Source organism: Periophthalmus magnuspinnatus, chromosome 22 (assembly GCF_009829125.3).
Source record: "Periophthalmus magnuspinnatus isolate fPerMag1 chromosome 22, fPerMag1.2.pri, whole genome shotgun sequence".
NCBI lineage: Eukaryota > Metazoa > Chordata > Actinopteri > Gobiiformes > Gobiidae > Periophthalmus > Periophthalmus magnuspinnatus.
Genome location: NC_047147.1, coordinates 17,119,122 through 17,144,068, shown reverse-complemented (window position 1 = coordinate 17,144,068; position 24,947 = coordinate 17,119,122). Strand labels below are relative to the sequence as shown.

The following is a 24,947-nucleotide window of genomic DNA, read 5'->3' as shown; positions in this document are numbered from 1 at the left end:
CTGCGACTAACCAATACCAATCGATACAGTATGGCAGCATCAGCAACATCTTAACAGGGTTCTACAGCGTGAACCTTTTTGCCACAGACTGGCTTTCCAGGGTTTCATGCCAGTCACTTGGCCTTTGGAGGAAGCGTTTTTGTTTACTCGTGGTCAATGCTTTAAATTTCACAGTGTGTTGGGTCAAAGTGGGCAGTTCTAGACCCAACCTATTCTGGGTCACCATACTTAGACAAACTGCTGTTGCAATATTTCAGGTGTTGAATTTAGGATTACCCTTTAAATTGGCTTCTGCGTGGTGTGACCCGGATAAGATGTCCATCGCTTGCTCTATTGGTGTCTCTGACAGGTAATAAAATAAATAATAAAATAGTCACCTTTGTGATATTTGTGGTCTTGGTATGTGATTCACTATTTACAGGCTACTCGTTGTAGAATTTCATAATCTTTTACAGGTGACTGGATAAACACATTACAAACCATTTTAAATACTTAATTATTTACTTAATTTGCTAGCACGAAAAACTAAACAGGAGCCTATTTATTTAATGCCTTTTCCCACTAAAACGCCTGACTGAATGAGCCGTAATTCAAACTGAATCTGTGTCTGAACCCTTTAGAGTACAGACAAATGTCTAGCCTCATTAGTGAAGCTGACCCTCTGTACTTTCAGTCTCTGCTGCCTGATCTACTCTCATTATAACAAGCGCTGCACAGCTGGTGAAGGGATCGTCCGATTCCGAATTTTTGTGAATCTTATTTTGGATTTGGATTTGAGTTTGTATTTTGCTTCTTTTCAGTTGCTAAAACATCTTCAAAAGTTTGTAACATTTTCATGGGACATTTCCAGATGAGTCCTATCCTGCCTGAATTAAAATATCCTAATGTATCCATTTCATTTTTATTTGAAAATGCAAATCTTATTTTCATTCAGAGGCAAAAAAAATAATAATAAATAAAAAAAAAAATTAAAAAAAAATCTAATTTTCCTTGGCGAGGACACGCGCGCACTCGTTTTTGGTTGGCTTCTCTGCTGCGGAAGTGACGTAGTGTTGTATATGTGTATATGCTTTGTATGTGCTTTTTCCCGTGACTGAAGGAACACTCAAAGCTCATAAACTTTATACACTTTGATTTGGTGCTGCCCGGCACAAGGTAGGTTACTTTTTAAGAGTTTAAACTTTTTAATATCTATTAATGGGCTCGCATGTAGTGGACAGTGGGATTGACACACTGGCTGGTTAAGTTGGTTGACCACCCATTAAATTTATTTTCACGTTTGTGGCCATTCGTAACACATAGATTAGCCCTGAGAAAGCTTTCAAACTTTTAATTTCTTTGGGAAAAATATATGGGAACTTTATCGATGTGGTGGGAGGACACTGTTGAACTCCAAAGCCCAGTAAAATCATTCATCCTTCAGTTTTTTCCCAAAAAGTTTGGATATCTGGAGTGGCAGTTAGCGCATTCTTTTAGAGAAAAGTTACTTTTTCTATGACTCAAAGTAAACTTGGTTAAAGTTCTCCATTTAATACTAAAAGCCAAAGTTAAATCGTTCAACTGGACAAAACGTTGTTTACAACCAGATTTAACTTTGGCTTTTACTATGGGGCAGACCTGGACGACTGAGGGATTACACAGACTTCCCTATTTAATGTGTAGAACCCCATGAGCCTATGCGATACAAGACATAAACATTGTTTTTAAAAAAAAAAAAAGTCTACTTGGGTTGGTTATTTGGGAAATAAACAAAAAAAAAAAAAAAGATAGTACATCTGTTTTGTACTATGTATGGATCTACAAGCCACACTAAAACAATCTATGTAATAATATTTACTAAAATATTACATTATAATATTATAGAAGGGGAGAATTGTTGATTGAGTTCATACAATCTATAGGGCTATACATTACATATACTCAGTTTTGTTCAACATGTGTGTTCAGCAAGCATTTGGTAAAATGTTGCCGTAAGCTACTTTTTTGATGACTTTTCAGTGTCTTTGTGGACTTTGAGATTTCTTATAAAATGCAAACTTCTTTTTCTCATAAATCGTTTTCTGCCATCTGCCCAAGATTACAACTCAATGTTAGCAGCGAGTTGTTCAAAAAGAAAGAAATATGACCAAGTGTTCAGATTGTTAAGTGATTACAGTGTTTCCCATAGATTTCATTAAAATTATGGAGGGACAAATAATTTTTATTTGATTTACTTAATATCATTCAATTTGTGGTGTATAACTCATTTACTGCCTATATTTAATCTTTAACCAGAAATTTTGACCAGTGTAGTTGCCTTTATAACTTTAAGATAATACAATGAGCAACAAAGTCTAATTTTGTTATGCCAATATAGGCCAGGTTGTTTTTAGAGTATGGGGGAGAATTTTAGATTGGGCAGGGAAAAGTGGTTTAGAACTGACAACGTCAAATTCCATGACATTAAGAAGAGCACAAGATATTGCTTTTCTCTTTCTCTCCAGCTCCTGTTTTCCACAGACAGACTCAAAACGGAAGTGGCTGCTCTGGGAGGAGATGAGTGATCAGGATGACCCGGTCAAATCTTGGATTCAAAGTCACGGACAGATCATGGTCAGTGACTGCTACCTGGACAATGAAACCAATGCCATTTTGGGAGAACACAACCATCAGCTGCCCTCGAGACAGGACAGTGTCAGCCTGGAGTCTGAGGATCACCTCTTCCCACTCTTGGAGACTAAGTTGTACAAGCAGCGCTGGCTTATGCTCCTGATCTTCTCTTTGTACTCCATGTGTAACGCCTTCATGTGGCTGCAGTACAGCATTATCAGCAACATCTTCATGGACTTCTACAGCATTGACTCTCTGGCCATAGACTGGCTGTCCATGATCTACTTCCTCACATACATTCCCTTCATTCTGCCTGTAACATGGATGCTGGACAAGCGTGGCTTGAGGGACATTGTGCTAGTGGGCTCAGCCTTTAACTGCATTGGAGCTTGGATCAAAACTGGTACAGCAGACCCACACATGTTTCCCATGACTGTCTTTGGTCAGTTTGTATGTTCAGTGGCCACAGTTTACCTCCTTGGCATACCGTCCAGGCTGGCATCTTTGTGGTTCGGGCAACAGGAGGTGTCCACTGCCTGTTCCATTGGGGTTCTGGGAAACCAGGTTTGTGCTTCAGCCCTATCAGTAATGTATTGTTATAATCTAAATTCACCAACCCATAAATATCACTAAGTATGCACTGTATGCAAGAACTATGAAGTTCATGAACATGTAAAACATTAATAGAAAGCCGTAACGCACTTTTTCAGGCAATTTTTTCTTCAATTTCAGTCAAATCAACCATTCTGGAAAGAATATGGACCAGTTTGTACTCCAAACCCAAAAATAAAAAAATAACCATAAAATTCACAAAAATATCATATTAAATCTGCCCAGAGTGGTGCAGGATACGTGAAGTGTCTCACACTTCACGTATCCTGGGGAAAGTCAGAGGGACCAAACCATCGCGTTATAGTATTAGTTTCCTGTTATATATATAGTTTCCTGTTGTTTTGTTTTTGTGTGTAGGCAGCACGGTGGCTGAGTGGCAACACTCATACCTCACAGCAAGAAGGTTTGGTTCGATCCCCGGGTCCCCCAATCCTTTCTGTGTGGAGTTTTGCATGTTTCTCCCCGTGTCTGGATGGGTTTCCTCCGGGTACTCCGGTTTCCCCCATCAACCAAAACATCAACCTTCGAGACAACTGTTGTTGTGATTTTGGGCGTTACAAAAATAAAATGAATTGAAATGAATTGAATAGTAAACTGAACCAAGAGTAAGACAGTGTGCAGGAATCTCCTAAAAAAACCTTTCCAACTGTTGAGACCCCACAAATGCTCGATCTACTGTCTATCAGACGTTCCCTGCAGACAACGCCTATACCAGTGTTTATATTTACCCCAAAAATCCAGCCAAATTTGAAATCTGGTATTCCTTTGTGCATAGCTTGTTTCCACTAGCATTGCTTGTTTCCGTATGAGAAGAGGCCAAAACTACAGAGCCTCAGCTTCACAAAAGCCTTGTTTCCATAGGGCCGTTACAGAGTGGCACGTGCAGATCCTGAGTTTAAGAGCCCAGTCTATACTTCAAAGGGTTCAGACACTCATTCAGTTTGAATTGGGCCTTATTTTAGTTTAGCGAAAATAGGCCAAAACTTTAAGTGGTTAAGGGTTAATTTACTTCTCTCCAGAGATAAGGACCTCAGTTAGAGACTTTGTGAAGAAAAGGGTCATGGCACATTTACACCACACTATAAAGCAAAGCAACTGAACTTGTCTGTGAATGTATCACTGTTATTTTGTGTGTTTTTTGTATTATTTACTGTGTATTTTTACCTGTAATTAATTTTTTTGTGGTTCGTCTTTACATGACTTGTTTTATTTTTTATCACTATGCATGTGTTCATGGCTCTATATTGTATTGTTACTGTGACTCTTACCCACAGCTGGGCGTTGCCATCGGCTTCTTGGTCCCCCCAGTACTTGTCCCAAATGTGGAGGACAAAGATGAGCTGGCACATCACATCCGACGCATGTTCTACATCACTGCAGGAATAGCCACCTTCCTCTTTGTCGTTATTGTCCTTGGTGAGTTTTGTAGACACAAGATGTGATGACTTACAGATAAACTCATGTACCACTCACCAGTGTGAAACTCTTGGGATAAAGCTACTTTTCTATGAATCAAAAATATCATGCTATAATACTTGACCTGGTAAATTTGAAAACTGGTTTGAAAAAAAAGTATTTAGCGTCACTTTTAAGATTTTGTTATTCATACCCCAGATTAACCTTTTTGTTAATGTACAAAAAATGTACGTAGCGTGGATTAGTATCTGATTTTCAATACTTTCAACAACCATAATAGGACTAATTATTAACCAAAACTAGATACTCATTTGAGCAAGTATCGAAACTGAAAGAAATCACATTCATAGGATAGAAATGAACTGTTCCTGAACAGCTTTAGAATGATCTTGCACTATATCAGAACAAGTAGTACACATAAACTAGTAAGGGAGGGATTGCACAGATATAAGACCACATGGTGATATAAAAGACAGTACTATGATTTAATGTTGAAAATTACATTCTGTTGTCTAAATAAAAAGTGTTTTATTATCATCGTGTTATAGGAATCACTATTCAGTATCAAGTCTATTCCTTATCTATCAAAATCAAGATTGAAATGTTTTTGCATCTGATTTGCTTGGAAATGACACAAGCAATATTGGGGTATCATGTACAAATTAAACATTTCACTGTTATTACATTGTATGCGTTACCAGTTATTATTCATCAACTTATTGTAAATATTTCATTTTAATCTTACTATTAGATTAAACAAATTGTATGCAAAATTTAAATAGCATACGTTTTACCAGTATGTGACAAATATGTCTTATAATATATTTATCTGCTTAATTTTTCTGTATATTTCCAGTCTTCCAGGACAAACCTGAGCTACCACCAAGCCAGGCACAAGCCCAGGCCAGAAGGATCCATCCTGATGAATATTCCTACACTGCTTCAATCTTAAGACTGCTGAAAAACAAAGCCTTCATGCTTCTGATGATCAGCTATGGTGAGTTTAATGAATATATTCCGCTCACAACTCAAAACTATTCTTCTATATGCCGGTACTTCTTTTTAAAAACAATTTCTTAAATTATTTTTCTTTAGATGTATGTAGTACAATCTTTCATTTTCAACCTTTGCAGGGCTCAATGTTGGCTGTTATTACTCCTTGTCGACACTGCTGAACCGGATAATTGTTGAACAATATCCTGTAAGTCACAGTGCAACAATAGCCCCATTTGAATTTTGTGTATTATATGTTTGAAAATAGGCTAGACAAGTAATACATTTTAAACATTTGTTTATATTGAACTTAAAGTGTAAGTAAATATTGAGACAAAGAGTTTGACATGATGGTATACAACAAATCATGAAAAAAGACATTGCTCAATAGAACAGTATTTGGGTTTTCACATCTTGGATTCCATTCATGGTCTTGGGTTATTTTAGGAAAAATAACCAAATGTGATAATGTGAGTCAGTTTCTAAACAAGTGTATGGTAATATGCTTGGTAAAGGAGAAATCCCTGTAGTAACAGGGGTTTAAAAATTGTACACAAGTGCGCGGAAGAAGGTTTCAAATCTGAGTATTTAGCTCCAATTTACTATGCTGCTCCACTTTTTTGTTCCTCGCCTTTTGATTGTGACAGCTGTTTTGTTGTGTATCTTAAACCTTTTTTTTTTTTTTTTTTTTTAAAAAACCCAAACAAAACAGGGTGAAGAGGTAAATGCTGGGAGAATTGGTTTGACTATTGTCATTGCTGGTATGGTTGGGTCCCTCATATGTGGCATGTGGCTCGATAAGACCAAGACTTACAGGTAAGGCTTTTTTAAGTTCAAAGGGTGGGAGCATGGCTACATTTTAAGAGTTTACTCATTTCCAGCTTTGGGTCTCATGTCCGTGGGCAAAGGTGTAGTGTATGAATGAGTATGTTTGCGAATGTTAAAAGATCAATGGGAATTGGCATATGGCTACAGTTTGGTGTGCAAAAATGCATTCATCAACATACACTGTTCCAACCTAGTCAAACAAGTAATAATACCATTATGTATTGGCAAGAGTGTGGAAGAAAAGGCAAATTCTCATTACAGTGTCTTAACCATAAGACCCGTGATAGGAGAAAATGCTTAGTTTATACTATAGTTGTATTTTGCCATCAACTTTAGTAGCTCATAGCTTTAGGCACAAGTCTCTGCTTTGAGGTTAGTGTTTTTTGAGTGTCTGAGGGAATGCTTCTGAAGCTGTGAGATTGTAGTAAAAATAAGCTTTCTGATCCCTCTTTATATTTCAAGTGATTCACTACTAGTTCTACTTTGGGCTTTTGCTACTCCATTCCACAAGTCTAGTAACTAAGTTTAGGAAGTGTACTATTGTTATTCATATATGTTGTCACAGGGAGTCGGCAGTGGTGTTACAGTGGGTCATATCTGGTGTCTCGGAGGGTCAGCTCTGGTGCCTCAGTGGGTCAGCTCTGGTGTCACAATGGGTCAGTGTTGGTGTCGCAGTTGTGTTACAGTGGGTCAGCTCTGGTGTCACATTGGGTCAGCGGTGGTGTCTCGGTGGGTCAGCAGTGGTATCATGTCCTTAGGCAAGACACTTTACCCACAGTGTCATGAATGTGGAGTGAGTGAGTGATTGGTGAGTGTTTGCCATTAAGTCATTTTCATTTCTGAAAGTATTGATCTGAGGATGTAGATTTGTATTGCCCTAAGGGAAGGAGAGCTAGATTAGAACAAGTCTACCCTGAAATTAAGTAACTTGTGCTTATTAGTCTAGTTTTGGGGCTGCATTGTTCTCTGCCTGTTTCACGCTCACAGTTGTGAAGTACCTGACTAGCAATTTGTTGACACTGGTTTTTGACCAAGGTTTAAGAAGGTTATTGTAAATAGAAGGCATGATAATTTACCATTTTAGTTTAAAAGTTTTATTTTTCAAGTATTTCAGACACATATGGGATCAATACACCATTCCTCCTGTTTCACTTCTGTCCTGCTTAGGCTTTTTTGCTGAAAACATTCATGATTGAGTGATGAGTAAGGCTCATTGTATTTTAATGACCTTTATGTTTGTGTGTTTGTTATTTTCAGACAGACCACTTTGGCTGTGTACATCCTCTCACTCTCTGGGATTCTGGTTTTTGCCTTGACTTTACCTTTAGGTCATCTTTGGTTGGTGTTTGTGACGGCTGGTTTTTTAGGGTGGGTCACCGTTACAAACGGATTCTGTTGTCAAATACAGCACTAGGTCATTATTCACTATTACTCAAGAAGTTAATCACAGACTAAACACAATCTCAATAGTCATAGATTAACGTTTACATTTTCTCTCTGTGTACAGATTTTTTATGACTGGCTATTTGCCTCTGGGGTTTGAGTTTGCTGTGGAACTAACATTTCCAGAGTCAGAGGGAACTTCTTCTGGTCTGCTCAACTGTTCGGCTCAAGTGTGTAAAAATAACATGCTGAAAATGTTGCTTTGTTTATAGTTTTGCTACAATTTTTCTTTTTATTTCAGATCTTTGGTATTATTTTCACCATATCACAAGGAAAGATTATTGATAAATGGGGCACTTTTACTGGTAACATATTCTTGGCTGTCTTCTTACTCATTGGAACAGCAATAACAGGTAGATGTTATGATTTTATAAACTATTTTGGGATAGCACTGCCCTCTAGTGACTATTTATAAAGCCTCTACTACTTGTCTTGATCCAGTCTCAAACATGATACCACTGTTATTTGACAAACGTTTACTCATCTTAAGTAAACAATCTGAACTAATGACAACTTTTTTATTATTACTATGGCAGCATTTATCAAAGAAGATCTGCGAAGACTAAAAGCCAATACTCAGAATCCAGTGCAAACGGTGAGCGTGAGTATGTACCTTCTATTGTACTCCCTCTATATAAGGGGAGTGTAAGTTGGCAGGGGTACTGTTCTTTTTGCTTGCTACTTTCTTAATGCGTCAAAGGCATGTTCTGCTAATCTCTGGATTGTATGGCTTTGGACAGATGCCTGAATGATTTTGGGCATAGTTGCAAAACTTTCATTGTTTTTTGGAAGTGCAAATATCTGTCACCACTCAATACCTTATTTTCTTGGATATATTTGAATTAATGGGTATGTTGGAAAGTTTGTCTAAAGGCCAAGTATTAACAAAAATAGCTTTATTAACAACTCATACTTGTGGTGGTCATGAGCAGTGATCGGAAGAATACTTTGAAAATGTTTTTAGTTACAGAATACCAGAATACTGAATACCTGCATTAAAATGTATTTTGTAATGCATTCTGATTCATGGTTCAGATTATTGTATTCTGAATACTTAGAATACTCATGCAGAGTTGCACATTATAGAGTAAAGACGCAGCATAGGATTGACAACAACTTTAGGTTTGCTTCATTGTTTGCTATGCATTTCCTATCGCTGTTTAGAGAAAGAAAAATTACACATGCTTCTTTTTCAATTTAAAGCCTAAATTGTAAAATTTTTGAAAAGTAACTGTATTCTGAATACCACCAAATGAAAAAGTAACTGTACCAGAATACAGGTACTCAGAATTAGTATTCTGAATATGTATTGTTAGTACATGTATACTGAATACATACTTCCTAACACTGGTCAGAGTACATTCTGGCTACCCATGTATTTACCAATAAGTTTTGTTTTGGTTTCTGATGAGCTGGCTGTTTTCTAACTGGGTAGAAGAACCCTTGGCTTGCTTAAGGGCTGTTGAGTTGCTCGTGGCATAGGTCTGGTGTGGCAGTGTGGGATGAACTGGTTGAGATTCCTTAGATGTGAGATTTGAAAGCTGTTGCTGCAGCCTACAGGCCCTGTGTCTTCTTCATTGCAGGATTATGGTGGCACTTCCTGCAGCGCCCCCTGGCGGCCATAAAGAGGTGCCGTCTCTAATATATGCACTCAGGGTAATTTGTGTATTTTTTAGCATTTAGACTGATCTGATTATTTTACAGAGGAACAGATTGTTGAGGTCAATTGATTTAAGCATTGAGGTATTAACACATAGTTGGTTATTGGTAACACATAGTTTGTTTTTGGAATTTATACTTGCCTTGTGCCTACTGTGATAGGGTCCAGTCCCACTAACCTTGTGCAGGATGAAGATGAATGAAACTTTATTGAAATGCTTCACAAACTAATTGAAAATTTTTTCTTGCCTTTGACTAGACACCGAACTCTGAAGGAGCTACGGTTGAAGAGCACAAATAACATTTATTTAAGTTACTGAATACAGCAGCAGAAAATGCAGCACAACTCCAAACTAAGCTGGACACACTGCTGGTGGCACACTGTAACACACTGTAGTTCAATCTGCAAACTGCCTTATAAGCTTAACAACTCTTTATGTCTGTGCAATATAATATCATTAACTGTGAGCATTTGTAGTGTGGGTTTAGAGGATATACTTTTATTTACATAATTTACTGACAGTTTACAGTGATGTTTAATGTTAGTGGTGTTCTGACAGTTGAATCCACTCAGGTTTATTATACACTATTAGTGGCAATGCTGTATATCGACTTATACATTTGTTGTCAGAATATACTTTTAAGTGACTTGCTTGTATCTGTTTTTAAGATTGGGTTATAAAAGTATTGCCCATCAACTCCTAGAATAGCGCAACTGGATGCACTTGTTATTTTATTCTTCTATGAAGTCTGTTGTGTGTTTACAAATGACAAATATAGGGCTTTTTATGTCATCAGTTGATGTATGTCTGTATTCATTTACTGTTTTACAATTAATTGTTTAATGTTTTGCAAAATTTTATGGTATTTATGTCACATTTTGAACTAATTTGCAACAATATGGACTGTGCCATTGAAATGAGCATTGTCTAGTCTAGTCATTGATGTGATTTGCCAACAATGGCTATTTAAATGTATTTTTTCTTTGCCTTTTTTGTCTTTTATTCTACATAATGTTATTAACCAGGAAAGCCAATATTGTTGTGTTACTACCACCACAATTGTGGTGGTAGTAACACAGAACACAGATTGTGTCGGGCTGGTAGGAACAGCACTTGATGTTGACTACTTTTTATAATATGTAATGATTAAGTAAAATAAAATAAAAACATGTTAAAATACAATCATTACCCACTGCCCAGTGAATTACCAAAATAAATGTCAAATAATGAGTCTTCTTGAACCATACACTTGCCACATAAAGATTTAATAAAAACTGACTTTAATTAAGATGTACAGAAGATATTAAAATTATAGGTTTGAGACCAGTTTGTTTGCATGCCTGAAAGTTTTGAGTATGAACATGAACAAACTCCTCATAAATTTTTTTTAAAAATCCCTCATAATCAAATTAATCTTGATGAACAGTAGGAAAGGAGTTCACATCTGTCTTTGTTCTTCAAGGCGAGTGGCAGCAAGACCCATCCATGGTGCGATATTGGGGGGCTCCAAAAAAGTAAGTGAAATGCTTTTGTGGGATTCAGTTCCTTTTTTTCTGTCGTGCTCCAATGTCCTCCTGTGTCTCTGGGAAACACTGGAAACCTATGAGCATTCCAATAATAGAAAAACCTACAACCCACGTAAATGAAAACAACATTTAAGCATTATTCCCTATTAACCATGCTGTCATACAAAGATACATGTACTTACTTGCTACAATCAGAGGAGCCATGACACCAATGGTCAAGGGTGCAGTTTTATAAATGAAGGCTTCAGATAAAAAATGTCCCAGTGCCAAAACAAATGTCCATAATGTGATGTGGTAAAGCCTGTACAAAAACACAAGTCAGTGGTATAAAACAAATACAATCCTATACTGGAAATATCAGTAGAAGGCTTACGTTCTATTCTGGATATCGATGGCACAAGCACATCGAATGATAGATGACAGTAATGTCCAGATTCCAAATGTCCGAGCCTGAAGACCATTCACTGTGAGAAAAAACACACATGTAATAGCATAATGACAAGAACCAGAGCTCATTAAGTACACTTGTTTTAATGTTGCTCATTTATTTCATGATAATGGTTTAAAATCATAAAGGATAACTGACTGTCTTTGTACACAAGTCAATGGGAATTCAATTTACCATACTCTGGGGTGCCAGTGTACAGCTTCTCTGACAGAAAGCTATGGTCTCTGAAACTCTGCACTGTGTTTCCCATGGCAATGACAGACACCATCACCAACCAGCTCCTCAGCACATTCAGAAAGCGACTCATGTTTGCCTATAGGTGAAAGAGACACACCTGTCAAAAAGCAAGGGGCATTATTTACTAAACTGGGCTCACACGAGGTCCAAATCTGGACAATGTCCCGACTCTGGTGAGGCAGACTAGTCGCCTCCTCACTAACACATTACAAACAGGTGACTGATCATATAACACGGCAGGGAAACGTGCACGTTATTCAGATTCAGCTGTCATTTGTACAATATCTCATGTTATATTGTTTGTACTTACCGGTGAGCGCCTCCTAAATTAGCTATTACACATGTATAAACGCAAACTGGACATGTAAATAGGACCCTGAAGTGTATTTCTTCTTCAGAAAACAGCTGTTTATGCCTCTTCTGATTTTCTCCAATAAGAAGGCTTCAAAGTGGTTCCATCCAATCACACCACTCTGGCCATTTGACATTTGAGCGCACGATCCCGCCTTATTCTACCGTAAGCCAATCAGCGGGAGTTTGGTTGTGCCCATTCAAAGAGTGTAAGTGATTCAAAATACATATGTACTTCTGTTATTCCTTACTCTTTGATACTTAATCTTCCAAATTGTCAGAATTTGTGAATTCCGAATTAACATAAGCTATATATTTTAAGCAGCCAAAACCCTAACATGTACAGACATAGATTCATGTTCACTCTGTACTTTAATCGTATTTACACTCATTGCGAATGCCCTGTAACCGCTTGTTGTAATAACCAGGAGGATTAGCCGCGTGATAATTACTTGCCAAACCCCTGCTAGGAAGTAGCAGGCGCTAAAAATAAGGGAACTACTGCTTGCCTTTAGATGTTTGCTCATAGAAAAATGCAGTTTACGTTAATCGAAAGACAGTCTCATCATTAGATGTCCATTTTTCAAGGTAAATAACCAGTCGTTGCCATCTCAAAAATGTTGTACGTTTCATTTTGAATTTAGCTGATTATGTTTCTAATAGCTTAGCTGCCTATAACGACAACTGCGCGCTGCTTAGTAACTTGGTAATTAATGTGTAACAAATATCAAGTGCAAGTGCTGGTGATGTGAAAGGGAATATTTTGCATCAATAAAAATGTCAAATTATTTGAATAAGGTGTTTATAATGCGATTCTTAATAGTAAAGGATGTAGCAGGAGAAGATTTGCTGTATGACTCATGGCTGTATTCTGTGTAGATGCCGAGATAAAGCGAGACACACAGCATTTCACCTTTTCTCCCGTCTCCTTTTCGTTGCAAAATGCCAGCTATCACCCGGGATCAGGAGGACTCTGAATCGTCCTCAGAAGATGAGCACGAGTAAGTCCATATTCAACACACTTGGGCAGAGATGAGTGTTTTTACCTGAGTGTACTTTATCAGAAATAACTGTCAATATTAAGTTGTTGATCATTCACTGATAGCTATGCCTTGTAAACTCAAGCCATATTTAGCTATATTTCTTTCAACATAAGCTGAATTGGGACATTACAAATCAAATATTCAAATTTCTTAAGAATTATTAAGAATATAATTTGATGGTCTTGATATCGTCTGTCATGATGCATCAATACAGTATATTAAAATGTGTGAATATGTGTATAAAAGTGTGCACAAGTCTTAATTTTCTTTAACATAACGGGAGTGTAACTTTCCACTCCACCTGCGTGAACTCATACAATTGTTTTACCCTTGCTTAACTTAATCAATTTACAGCTTGTTAAATAATATATTTGTACTCCTGTTTTGTACTGATCCTTAGTACTTCATCAGAAATTCAGACCACTAAATAATGCAAAGGTCAAATTACTTTTTGTGGTGCAGACAGAAACAATATGCTAGATGTATAGATGATGAAGATGCTCTATGTAATGACATTTCATTCTATTCAAACATAAATTCTTTATAAATGGTTTGACAACTTCATACCTATTTACTATATATTTTTGTACTACAGTGACTCCTAATTTCTACAGGATTTAGACAATAGTTAACACAATTAAATTAATAAAAAAAGTAAAGTTTTTTTTTTTTTTTAGCAGCTTTTGCTTTTCTTTACCATTAAACTGTACTATGGTTCTACTACAGTGCAGATTAAACATGTCAAGATATTTCTAAGTGGTATGAAGCACATGGACACCTAGGTGAAGTTCTGCTCCATCAGCATATCACTGATTTGTTACTAAGCTGACAGGATTCAGTCCAGAAGATATTGTGTGTTTTAATAGCATTACTTGTACATGGGTTCGTATTTGTTTACACTGTATGTGTCTGACTAATCTGCATAATAAAAATAAATACATTCCTACAGCAATACATAGGAAAGTCATGTATTGCAAAACCAACGAAATTTAAAATAAAATGTCTCTTTGTGACAGATTGTTATGTATAAAATATTAACTACATTATGGGTCATGTGTGTTTATCTACAAGTGATCTTCCCTGCATTGCCTGGAGCGGCGCTAGCAAGACAATTCCCATTCTCCTGTTTATTCCTGAAGCCATTGTTTCAAAAGATGACAGAATTTGCTCAATTGGAGGTATTGTTGAATTGAAATGGAAATGAATTATGTAATAAACAATGATGAACATTAGATAAACAAATACAACGATAAACGATTATAGTAGAATTTATTATGTTAAAATGTACAGTAAAAAAACCTGTGCATTTGTCTTTTTCCAAGATCGCTACAAGATGGCCTTTAAGATAGTGCGTACAGAGAGCCGCCTGGTTCGAGGATTACTCACCAATCATGGATTCCATGAGGTAATGTCATTTAAATCATATAAATCTTACAGACTGGCTTAAATCTGGCCAACATTGTTTTTCCAAGTTGCTGCTATTTATGTGCCTCTTTCCTTTGTGAGATCGGACATTTTTCCTCGCACTGATAATGTCAAAGCCTGAGAATGCTCTGAGGAATAAAAATAAAATGACCTCAATAACAATAATTCCACTGCACGACAGCAGACAATCCCCGCTATTTGTCTTCTTAAGCAGTTACAATTAAACCTCTTTGTTTTATTTGAGTGCTTCTTGACTCCTGCTAACCCTTCAAAAGCAGAGATGAGCGTGTACCACTGCTTTTATTGCAAACATCTGGCTTTTCTCTCAACATCAAGTGGTCATGCAAAATTTCAACTACAAATAAAACAATAAGATGATGTCATATAAGTTGTCCTGAGTTTTAAGATGGTTTAAAGAGTAGAAACTAGGCAGGCACTTTATATATAGCATTCTTAGTAAATCCATCTCTGTGTCGGCATAAAGGTACACCCAAATAGTAATGACTTCAACCTCATGTGGACTGGATCTCACCTAAAGCCTTACATCCTCCGCGGCCTCCAAGACTTCCAGAAGGTCAACCACTTTCCAAGGTAACTTTAAAAAGAAAGCCCATCGCGGCTCTTGTCAGTGTTATAAATATTGCCTCTGAGAGGTTTCAAATCCTTTAGTACAGGCAATGTGTTTGTTGGCTACCCCAAAGCAAAGCACATTTAGGTTGGAAAGGTGCCTTGTTGAAACATGAATGAATCATATTGACGGGCAGAGGGCGACCTATTGTTTTTGTGTATATTTTTGTTCTGTCAGTGTCAAAGAGTTGTGAAGTGTTATATATCTGCCCCCCTGCTCACTTTTCAGATCTTACGAATTGACACGCAAAGATCGCCTTTATAAAAATATCCAACGGATGCAGCAGTCCCACGGCTTCAAAAACTTCCATATCGTTCCTCAAACGTTTGTGCTTCCATCCGAGTATCAAGATTTCTGTAGTAAGACTTTCTGTTCCAAAATTATGTTAATTCATGAATACATGAAGAATTCACCTTTTTCTGTTTAATCTTATTAGGCTATTTTGCAAAGGACAAGGGACCATGGATCATCAAGCCTGTAGCATCCTCAAGAGGACGAGGCATTTATTTAGTTAGCAATGTAAGTCTAGACAACAATGAGTTTATTAGATGTTTAGTCTAATTCACATAAAAGAGAATCGTGTAGAGTGTGTGTGGAAGGATGGAGTCTCTCATGGCTTTTGTGTGGGGAGTTGCACTTAAACAGCTGTCTTCACAGAGAGAATTAGACATTAATAGACTTTGCAGAGTAAATCACAAACGTTCAAAGCACAGGCCTTTCTGAAGAAACTACTCTCGGAAAACATATGCTTTTCTTCTAAGATTTTTTCTTCTGAGGCATTTTTATGAAACAGTGGAAAGAATGTCAGAGAGATATTTGTAGGGAAGAATGAAATACGGTCATTTTTTCAAAGTTTGGCTTTTCTCTGAACTGTAGCCAGTGGTGACGTTTCACTGCCCCCCTGTTCTTGCCCCCTTCTTTACTTCACCACCTGCAACACATTTCAGCCTCATAAATGACCCATCTCCCACACCCGATTGTGTTTTATGGGCCTATAGAGAAAACTGACCACATCTAGACATTTTCAATCACTTTTTTAATGAATAATAATAATACAGTTATAGTTTCAAAATAACTTCTGACATTTGACATTGAATTCTTCATTTTCACAGCCAAACCAAATTTCAATGGATGAAAACATCTTGGTCTCCCGTTATATACACAACCCTTTACTTATAGATGGTGAGATGGTTTCTTATACTCATCTGTTTAGAGAAGTTTCAAAATATTTAAAAACATAATTCTTTTCTTTCACTTTGCTTTTGCAGATTTTAAGTTTGACATGCGCTTATATGTACTCGTGACTTCATATGATCCACTACTGATATATGTTTACGAGGAAGGTTTGGCAAGGTGAATATTTATGCTTTCAAATCATGCTTTTATGATGGTGAAACTTTTCTTTTTCCAAAATGTAACTTATACATGCAAACAATTTAACCACAGTACTTCTTAGTCACTGGTCTGGCACTGAATATGTGGTCACTGGAAAAGCAATCAGTGAATAGAAGATGACCACCACAAGATGGCAGTAAAATCTCTCCTAAAAAGTCCTTCATAGCGATGGTAGAACAAAGCTATCTATTGTCTCATTTGGGAGATATGTTTCCTGATTATGTGATTATTAACAGATGATATCTCATTGAGACTCTGTGGCCACAATTCTTTTGTAACAATGGCATGAATGAATTATTTATGAATTGTATAATATGTTTTCACACACAAATAGTTGATATAATTAATTGGCTTCCCACATTACTGACAGATACAGTAAGAGAACACTGCCCTCTTGTCTGCCTTATTGTCAACCATAACAATAAATCACAAATCCTCCATCTGCTTTTATCTGCTAACATTCCATTGGTTTTTGCTGGCATTCAGGTATAATACCACACACAATAAAGAATTGTCCATTATGTGAACAGTAGTTTTAAAAGACAAATTACAGTTTTTACCAGACAAAGAATTACATCATGATTTTCTTTTTCCTGTTTTCAGATTTGCCACTGTAAAATATGACCGCACGTCCAAAAACATCAAAAACAATTTTATGCATCTTACAAACTACAGTGTGAACAAAAAGAGCAGCGATTATGTCAGGTAATCACCATATAAATTTTTGTACTAATTACAATCAGTTACCTTTGTTGATCCTCCTCTTTAGTTGTGATGACCCTGAAGTGGAGGATTATGGGAACAAGTGGAGTATGAGTGCTGTGTTACGCTATTTAAAGCAAGAAGGGAAGGACACAATGTGTAAGTTTTAATGATATTGTTCTAATCAGAAATATGCCTTAAATGTTATGGTCTTAACTGGTTTTCATGACTGTGTTCCAGTGCTGATGCGGCAGGTGGAAGACCTCATTATCAAAGCATTGCTGAGTGCGGAGCCACAGATCTCTGCTGCCTGCAAGATGTTTGTGCCCCATAAGACAAACTGCTTTGGTATGTAATTTTTTTTAATCTATTTTTCTCAATCTTGATTCAAAGTAAGATGAAAGTTAAATACCTTACACATTTATTCAAAGGTGCACTGTGTAACTTTTCTGTCAGCTGCTTCTCTCCATAGACATGCTATTTCTATGGCGATAATTTGCACAGTATGAGATTAAACTAGGTATATCACCAGAAAAGCAGATGCGAAGTTACAGGTCAGATCTGTGGAGAGGTGTGCCTGCTCACACATTTTTTTCAAGCGTCTGTGGAACATTTCAGACAAAGCAATAACATTGATGGAGAGCAGATGGCAGAAAAGTTACATAGTGCACCTTTAATTTAGTTAATGTTTAACTAAACTAACTAACTTTAGTTCATCATTAATAATTTCTCTACTCATAGAGTGAGGTATTTCTCAAACATTTAGGAATACACCCATAGTCTAGACTGCCCCCATTTTAATCCCTAAAACACTTGTTCTTTGTTTTGGGTTTAACACATGGACAGTTAGTGTGGTCTTGTCTCTAACATACGTTTGTGTGGCTTGTTTCTGTGGAGATGTGAAGTGGTGGACAGCTTAACTTCCTTCCCTTGTTCCTGATTTAGTCTCACTATGTTCTTGGCTGTGTGTGCCTCTCAGCTCCTTTCTGCTGCCATTACCCATGTTAATGTTGGCACTAATTGTCTGCGCCCTTTCTTTCTGTCTGGCAGTCTCGGTGAGTGTGGATTTGGAAGTGCACTAGCACTCCAATGAGTTTTTTCTGAGTGTCCTTTAGCCTTTATCTTGTGTTTGACATTCTCCCTTACTTATTCACCTTTTCTGTTGCCGCTCAGATGTGCCAACAAAAGAGCGCCTCTACAGTTGTGACAGGCTTGTGGTAGACATAATAGCCATCTGATTGCTGATGTTTGGGTTGTTTTGGACATGACACAGCATCATCTCACACCATCTGACAGTTGCCTGCATAGAGATGCTATCTGAGCCTTGAACATCACTGCTGGCTGAAAGACACCTCAACCAAGGGTGTAATTGTAGCAGGTATGCAGGTATTGTGAAGGTAACTCTAATGAGGTATAATACGACTAGAGCGCATGAATTCTGTTGCTGTGGCGTTTGCAGCAAACATCTTGCAATTAAAGCAGCAGCGAAATTCTGATTGGAAATAGTGTAACGAAAATGGCCACTCTTCAGTCCTGGTGTTTCTTTATTGGGTGTTTGTTTAATATGTGTAAATGTGTATTACATGTTGAAAAATAATATTGTTATTGTGATAGTGTTATGTAAATTAGCTTGTCAATTCACACGCTAATTCATATGGTTATGCTAACTACTTAAATTCATTGACTGTGCATGTCATTGTTGGTCTATAGACATTATTTAGCACAGATATTTATACACATTTCTGTAAGTGTTTACACAAGATTGGAACCAGTAAATTTCATCTGTTGTCACCCTTACACGTTAAATATGTGCAGTGGACTCACAGGAGTATCAGGAAGAAGAACTTGAAGCTTCATAGTGGAGTCAGTGAATAAAAAGTTAAAAAGTCGTCCTCTGCAATCCTCGAATGTAATGACATTCCCAACAACCCCAGACCATACCTACCCCAGAAGCTGCTAATCACCACGCTCATCTGCAACGGATTGTTTGCATAATCCCACCCTTGGACACCAACATCGACATACTTCTTCTGCTAGGCAGTGATGTACTAAGGGTTCATAAAGTCAGAGAACAGATAAAGGGCTCAGGCGACACCCCATACGCTCAGGAATTGTACTTGGGACGGGTGGGTGTTGGTGATGTCTGTCTTGATGAAGTACACAGACCCCTACAAGTGACCAGCTACAAGACTTTAATTTTAGAGGACGATCTTGCAAGCAATATTCAATCATGTAGCAGTCACATTACTGTTGTCACAAAGACTCCTGAGTACTGTCACAGCCTCACAAGCCCTCATGTGTCAGGAAGCAATGTGGACAGCACTGGTCCACAAGATTTTGCACACACAGCAGACAACCAAAAACTTCTAGGAGTGATGCAGTTTCTTCAAATAATGGATTCTGAGTTCTATCAGGCAGCGACAATAACTAGACCATCTCATGTGACTCAAATGCACTCTGGAAAAAGGGCTTGAAGTAAAAGCACACTTTCTGGAGTTTATAGAGGACATGCTGAAGTTGTGCCATCTCTTGGTCAGAATCAAAAATGCGGGTACCTTCCTCTGTTTCTTGTTCATCATCTGAGGAAACTTAACAAAATCAGGTTCGACTGAAGTGCTCCCTGAGCTAAACAACAGCCTCTTTGGGGTGCTCATGAGGTTCAGAAAAGAGCAAGTTACTGTAACAGCTGACATTGAACACGCTCCAATGTTTTGTCATCAAAGACAGCCATAGAGACTTTCTCCGCTTCTTATGGTACAAATATAATGGCATGCTTTCCAAAGTCATTGAGTATCGCATGCATATGTCCATCTTTGGGAACAGTCCCTCCCCCACCGTCGCCTTATACAGCCCTAAAAAAGGAGCAGCTACTAGTGAAGCAGACTTTAGAAGTGATGTGCGCACATTCATTGAGCGAGATTTCTATGTTGATGATAAACTCAAGTCATTTGCCACTGAACAAGAAGCTATTCATGTTCTGAAGCAAGCACCAGACTACTCAAAGCCACCTCCAATCAACCTGCAGTTCTAGAGGCCTGTCCCCCAGAGGACAGAGCTAAAGACATTGAAAACTTAGACTTGTGTGCTCAAGACCTCACAATCCCAAGACTAATGTTGTGTGCTGCATTGCTCTCAGTTGAAATTGCAAAGTTCATAGTAGGAGAAATGGACAACAGAGTATTACACAGACAGCAAAGTGTACATATACAACCAGTCATTCTATGCCTACGTGCATAACAGAGTCCAACGCATCCTTCAGTCAACATGCTCCAATCTGTGGAAGTACGTTTCATCTGAACTCAACCTAATTAACTATGGGTCCCGTTCTATGACAACAGCACAAGTGAGCAGCACAACATGGTTAGAAGGACAAGCCTTTCTCCTTCTGCAATCTTCTGCACACGTGCCCGCTCCAGACAACTACAACCTTCTTGACCCCGCTGCCAACACAGAAATCAGTCTACTTGACAATAAGTCCGACACACTTTGAAAGGTTCTCTAAGTACAGTACTCTCATCAGAGCAATAGCTTGCTTGATACACATTGCCCACTCTTTCAGTTCCAACCAAACGTCCAGCTGTCATGGTTGGCCTACAGAAGAACAGATGGCAAAGGCAAAGGTTTACATCATAAAATGTGTTCAGACTGAGTAGTACAAAGAAGAACTGAAATGTTTTTAAAAAGAGACAAAGATTCCTCCCTCAAGCAGCCTCTGAAAGCTATACCCCGTATTGGTGGACTCTTGAGAGTAGGGGTCCAAGCCGCACACTCTGAACTGGGCGCTGTGTTGGTAGGAAGTAATCAGCATCAGGACAATGCTTTTTAAATGTGTCACCTGCAGGAAACTATGAGGAAAGGCTGAATGTCAACAAATCCGAAATTTACCGTATGAACAAATGTAAATTGCACCCCCCTTCACTTATGTGGGTGTCGATGCGTTCAGTCCCTGGGACCGAATGCATCGACACCTTGAGTAGAACTTTATAGTCAGAACATGGCTGCTGGAACAGGATATTGGTTACTACTACAGGGTACCATGGCAATGATCTCTCTAGTTTTATTGTACCTCATTTAGGGCTATACCCCTTTAGTCGTTTAGTTAACTGGTTGATCGTGTCTTAGTAGATCAAATTTGTATAAGTCAACTAATTATTTTATTTAGCTTGTAAGCAGAAGTTTGAGTTAGCTGAAGATGTGGAATTTTTTTTATATGTGTTTGGAAAAAGGCAGATTACACTCATGATTCACAAATTGAATCTGTCTTTTATCTAAATACATTGGCCCTCATTTATTAAGATTGTGGTGAAAAGGCTGTATATTTGTGTGTATTTTTGTAAATGTGGCAGAGGGCGTGTGGTATTTATGAAACTGTGTGCAGAACTCCGACCCTGCCGTACACATGAGCAGCTGGTGTTAAATGTGACGGCAGAAACCAGTGTCATTTGAATGAACCTCCCCAAAATATTCATAATGTACCGCTGTTGACTGGTGCTGCAACCCGAACTCATGTGTTGGGCTGATGTGCAGTGAGTGATGTCCAAAGTTATTCATAGGGTTGTTTTATGCTTAAATACAAAGGTCATGGTGATAATTTGGGATGTGTGGTAAAGCATAGCATCAACAATACTTTACTAGTGCACATGGTCATGATTACCAAACTTCAGTAATTACACTTTTTTGGTCTGATCCTAAAAAAACAGCATATTAAGGGGCAGTACATGTCATGTAGTTAAAAGTTGTTTTCCTGTGCAGTTTGCCTTTAATCTGAAATGAGTGCATTTTGTATGCCACCTCAGACCTGCCGCACGATTTCTGCGCACCATGCGCTGCTGTCAGTTTTGATAAAACCCGATGTGCCTTGTTTTGGTTGTACACCAAATACACCGATTTCGCCGCATGGAAGTTTCATAAATGAGGGCCATAATTTCCTTGTATTTTTTTTGGTTTAAATAGTTGTTTTTGCATGAACTTCCGTGCAGGTGTAGTTTTCTAAGTACAGATTGTGTCAGATACAGAGCTTTTGTCATGTCCCCTTTTTAGGTGACTACTCGATCAGCAGGACACGTCTTTAGATTACAGCCCTTACTGGGTAACTCCATTTTGTAGTTTTCATCCACAAGTCGGTCTCCACTTAGATGTTCTTAGTAAAATACCTTCGGGGCTATTCTGTGGTATATAATGAACATAAGTATTGTGGAGTGTGCAGCAAATTTATTCTACCATATATTGAATAGCACAAAGCCAATTAGGTTGTATGGCTTTTACTGAAACACATGATACACCACAGTTGTAGCTGGATCTGCTTACATTAGAACCCATAGAGTCTTTTTGTTGTCTTTACATCGCCCCAAGCAAGTTAATTACACAGAGATTCTACCAGATTAGGTTTCAGAAGACAGACAGTGACGGTTGCAGTGGACCACCCTCATCCACTGCTTGTGCATTTGAACAAGTTCCCAGCATATGAGACATGTAGGGACCGGTGTCTGACACAAGTATCAGGCTCCAGTCTCGCATCTCAGCGGGCTTTCTCTTACATAAACCCTGCTCAAACCACCAAGGACTCATGTTCGCTAAGCTCCTGTCAGCCCCTCTCCCTCCTCCTCTTGAACTTTCTCTCACTTTGCCACTGAGTAGACATGCGGAGTTGCTCTCTCTTCATTTGAGGTTTCAGATGATGAATTACAGCTTTTAACAGGTACATAATTTACTTGTACAGATGTGATAAAACATGGACCCAGATCAAAGCACGCACTAGATTTGCTTGACTTTAGGAAGACCAATAACGGTTTTCAAAGTATTTCATCATTTCATTTGCAAATTGCTATTGTATACCTTTAATAATAGTAGCATTTTCAAACAAGGGTTCATATAAATGGTCATGTTGCAAGCCAAGGAAGTCTTTTTATAGAGCTGTAATGTCTCATGTGGTAAGAAATAAAAATAAATGATTTTTGGTTGAACATCAGAACATGAAGTGTGCGCACATGTGAGGGGAGAAAATGCCACCCATACAGCTCCTCACCGCTGCCGTGTGATTAATGGACAGGCTTTTTGCTGAGGGATGCTGATTACGAGATGTTTTGACTAAGATCTGATTAGCCAAGCCAAAGGCCTATTTTATTACACACAAAACATTCCACTTATTGGTCCTGTGTTCCACTCCACGGGCCTCATTAAGTGCTGAGTGTGGTTGGATCTCCTGTCTGTGAATTGCTCTCCCACTCTCCCATTCTCTGCAGTGTGATGTACGTATCCCTATGATGACAGTAACTCTGTCTGTTTAAGAATGATTAATGTCCTGCAGTCCCGCTATGATAATACCGCGTTAGGCAGTGATTTTAATTTGTTGTGCTCTGTGTTTTCATGACTGTGGCTCCGGGCTGCCTCCCTTTGCTCCTTGTAACAGCACTCCAGAGTTTAAGAGCAATAAGTTATTCACGAATGATGCAAGACTAATTCAATTGTCTAATTCAGTGTTGCTATTATTTGCTGCATGTGACGGGTGGGAGAGAGAGGGGATTATTGTCTTTTGGGCGTTTGTCTCTTGTGGTAATGTTTCCAGCAGCGCCCATCCAATAACACCAAAAATGCTCTTCATCATGTCACATTTTTCTCCTCCTCTTCCTCCTCCTCCCTCCTGTCTCGAGGGTGTGATCCTCTCCTCTGTCTGCCATGCCTGTTGTGGCCTCACCGCGGGTACGTTTAACAGCAGCCCCCCGCACCCCCTCCAGCAGCCGTCCAGCCACAGAACAAACGTTTGTAGTGACGCGCGGCCCGACGCTCTGCTCTTAATTGGGGGAAAATGCACAGCACACATGGAGTCGCTTTGTCGGGGTCTGCCGTGCTGCTGGCTGGGGCGTACACCTCCCCATTTTCCCCTGTTGTTGTGGTGCCACTCCAAGCCCTAACACATTTACTCCAGGCCTTTTTCTATACGTCACCCAAATTGTCGTGACACTCTCTTTAGCTCTCAATTAGTCTCTGTCTGTCCCAATGTGGCTCTGTATAATAATAGAATGGGAAAGGGACTGTTTAAAATTATCACTGGTTCTGAGTGTCTGGAAGCTAATGTAGTTATGGGGATACATGATGCAGTTCTTTTGTTTTACCATGTCCATATTACAATATTAAAGTGTCTTTAAAGGTGCACTATATGTAACTTTTCTGGTGAGTTATCCTAACTTCTGTTCCCACGGAGATGTGATCGTTGCGTGTAGAATCTTCCACACTATGGCATTAAGCTTTCCTATCTTGCATTTATTCAGTAACAGGTGTTTTTTGCTCAAAAATACCTTGAAAAAGATACATTTTAACTGTGAGTAGGGTCACTTCTCCACAGATCCAACATGTAACTTGGCCTGGTGATGTCTCTTGCTCGTCACTGTGGACATAGACTTAACTTACTGTGGAACATATTGGACAAAGTAGTAACTTCTGCAAGGAAACAAGCAAGTGGTGAACCCTCCCCCAGAAAAGTGACATAGTGCAGCTTTAACTCCATGATCATTAATAGAATCTTTATCTGCAAAAATCAACATATGATTTCAATGCCAGTTTTGGAATGATTAACATCTTGGCATTGCGTTTTTGAGAAATGAAAGTTGTAACAGATGGTCTTAGTTTAATAAAATGAATAAAGCTGATACT

The 24,947-nt window shown here is 38.4% G+C and overlaps 3 protein-coding genes across 6 annotated transcripts in view; 2 read left to right on the top strand and 1 right to left on the bottom strand.

The window, feature by feature from the left end:
* Positions 1-1,027: 1,027 nt before the first annotated feature.
* On the top strand, positions 1,028-10,694 carry flvcr2a (FLVCR heme transporter 2a). 3 transcript variants are annotated; one of them, XM_055230976.1, is made up of 11 exons: positions 1,028-1,155; positions 2,484-3,153; positions 4,476-4,617; positions 5,474-5,614; positions 5,751-5,818; positions 6,323-6,426; positions 7,696-7,806; positions 7,946-8,051; positions 8,123-8,234; positions 8,418-8,476; positions 9,800-10,694. In XM_055230976.1, the coding sequence occupies exons 2-11, from the start codon at positions 2,536-2,538 to the stop codon at positions 9,839-9,841; spliced, it is 1,503 nt and encodes a 500-aa protein (XP_055086951.1). In that variant the 5' UTR covers positions 1,028-1,155; positions 2,484-2,535; the 3' UTR covers positions 9,842-10,694. The 3 variants fall into 3 exon arrangements, with proteins under 3 accessions (XP_055086951.1, XP_033843943.1, XP_055086950.1); XM_055230975.1 differs by lacking the exon at positions 9,800-10,694 and adding an exon at positions 9,465-9,536 and having other exon boundaries at positions 1,044-1,155; XM_033988052.2 differs by lacking the exon at positions 9,800-10,694 and having other exon boundaries at positions 8,418-8,545.
* A 241-nt stretch (positions 10,695-10,935) lies between these two features.
* Positions 10,936-12,151, bottom strand: erg28 (ergosterol biosynthesis 28 homolog). Of its 2 annotated transcripts, none has more exons than XM_055231089.1 (5): positions 12,064-12,151; positions 11,691-11,829; positions 11,442-11,532; positions 11,251-11,369; positions 10,936-11,169 (listed from the first exon to the last, which is right to left on the bottom strand). In XM_055231089.1, the coding sequence occupies exons 2-5, from the start codon at positions 11,821-11,823 to the stop codon at positions 11,081-11,083; spliced, it is 432 nt and encodes a 143-aa protein (XP_055087064.1). In that variant the 5' UTR covers positions 11,824-11,829; positions 12,064-12,151; the 3' UTR covers positions 10,936-11,080. The 2 variants fall into 2 exon arrangements, with proteins under 2 accessions (XP_055087064.1, XP_033843945.1); XM_033988054.2 differs by having other exon boundaries at positions 10,942-11,169; positions 11,691-11,850; positions 12,064-12,145.
* Positions 12,152-12,579: 428 nt separating this feature from the next.
* ttll5 (tubulin tyrosine ligase-like family, member 5) overlaps positions 12,580-24,947 on the top strand; it is a 40,927-nt gene continuing 28,559 nt past the window's right edge. Inside the window, exons 1-12 of the mRNA XM_033988055.2 lie at positions 12,580-12,692; positions 13,054-13,105; positions 14,219-14,325; positions 14,470-14,552; positions 15,057-15,163; positions 15,429-15,559; positions 15,637-15,719; positions 16,313-16,382; positions 16,469-16,553; positions 17,199-17,300; positions 17,365-17,456; positions 17,538-17,645. Coding sequence (XP_033843946.2) covers positions 12,677-12,692; positions 13,054-13,105; positions 14,219-14,325; positions 14,470-14,552; positions 15,057-15,163; positions 15,429-15,559; positions 15,637-15,719; positions 16,313-16,382; positions 16,469-16,553; positions 17,199-17,300; positions 17,365-17,456; positions 17,538-17,645 — 1,036 coding nt within the window. The 5' untranslated portion in view covers positions 12,580-12,676. The remainder of the gene's footprint in view (positions 12,693-13,053; positions 13,106-14,218; positions 14,326-14,469; positions 14,553-15,056; positions 15,164-15,428; positions 15,560-15,636; positions 15,720-16,312; positions 16,383-16,468; positions 16,554-17,198; positions 17,301-17,364; positions 17,457-17,537; positions 17,646-24,947) is intronic.

Coding starts and splice junctions, on each gene's coding strand:
- flvcr2a (XM_033988052.2), top strand. CDS start 2,536: ATGAGTGATCAGGATGACCCGGTCAAATCTTGGATTCAAAGTCACGGA. Junction 3,154..4,475: donor TTGGGGTTCTGGGAAACCAG/GTTTGTGCTTCA, acceptor TCTTACCCACAG/CTGGGCGTTGCCATCGGCTT. Junction 6,427..7,695: donor GATAAGACCAAGACTTACAG/GTAAGGCTTTTT, acceptor TGTTATTTTCAG/ACAGACCACTTTGGCTGTGT.
- erg28 (XM_055231089.1), bottom strand. CDS start 11,823: ATGAGTCGCTTTCTGAATGTGCTGAGGAGCTGGTTGGTGATGGTGTCT. Junction 11,533..11,690: donor CACTGGCACCCCAGAGTATG/GTAAATTGAATT, acceptor TTTTTCTCACAG/TGAATGGTCTTCAGGCTCGG. Junction 11,370..11,441: donor ATCGATATCCAGAATAGAAC/GTAAGCCTTCTA, acceptor GTTTTTGTACAG/GCTTTACCACATCACATTAT.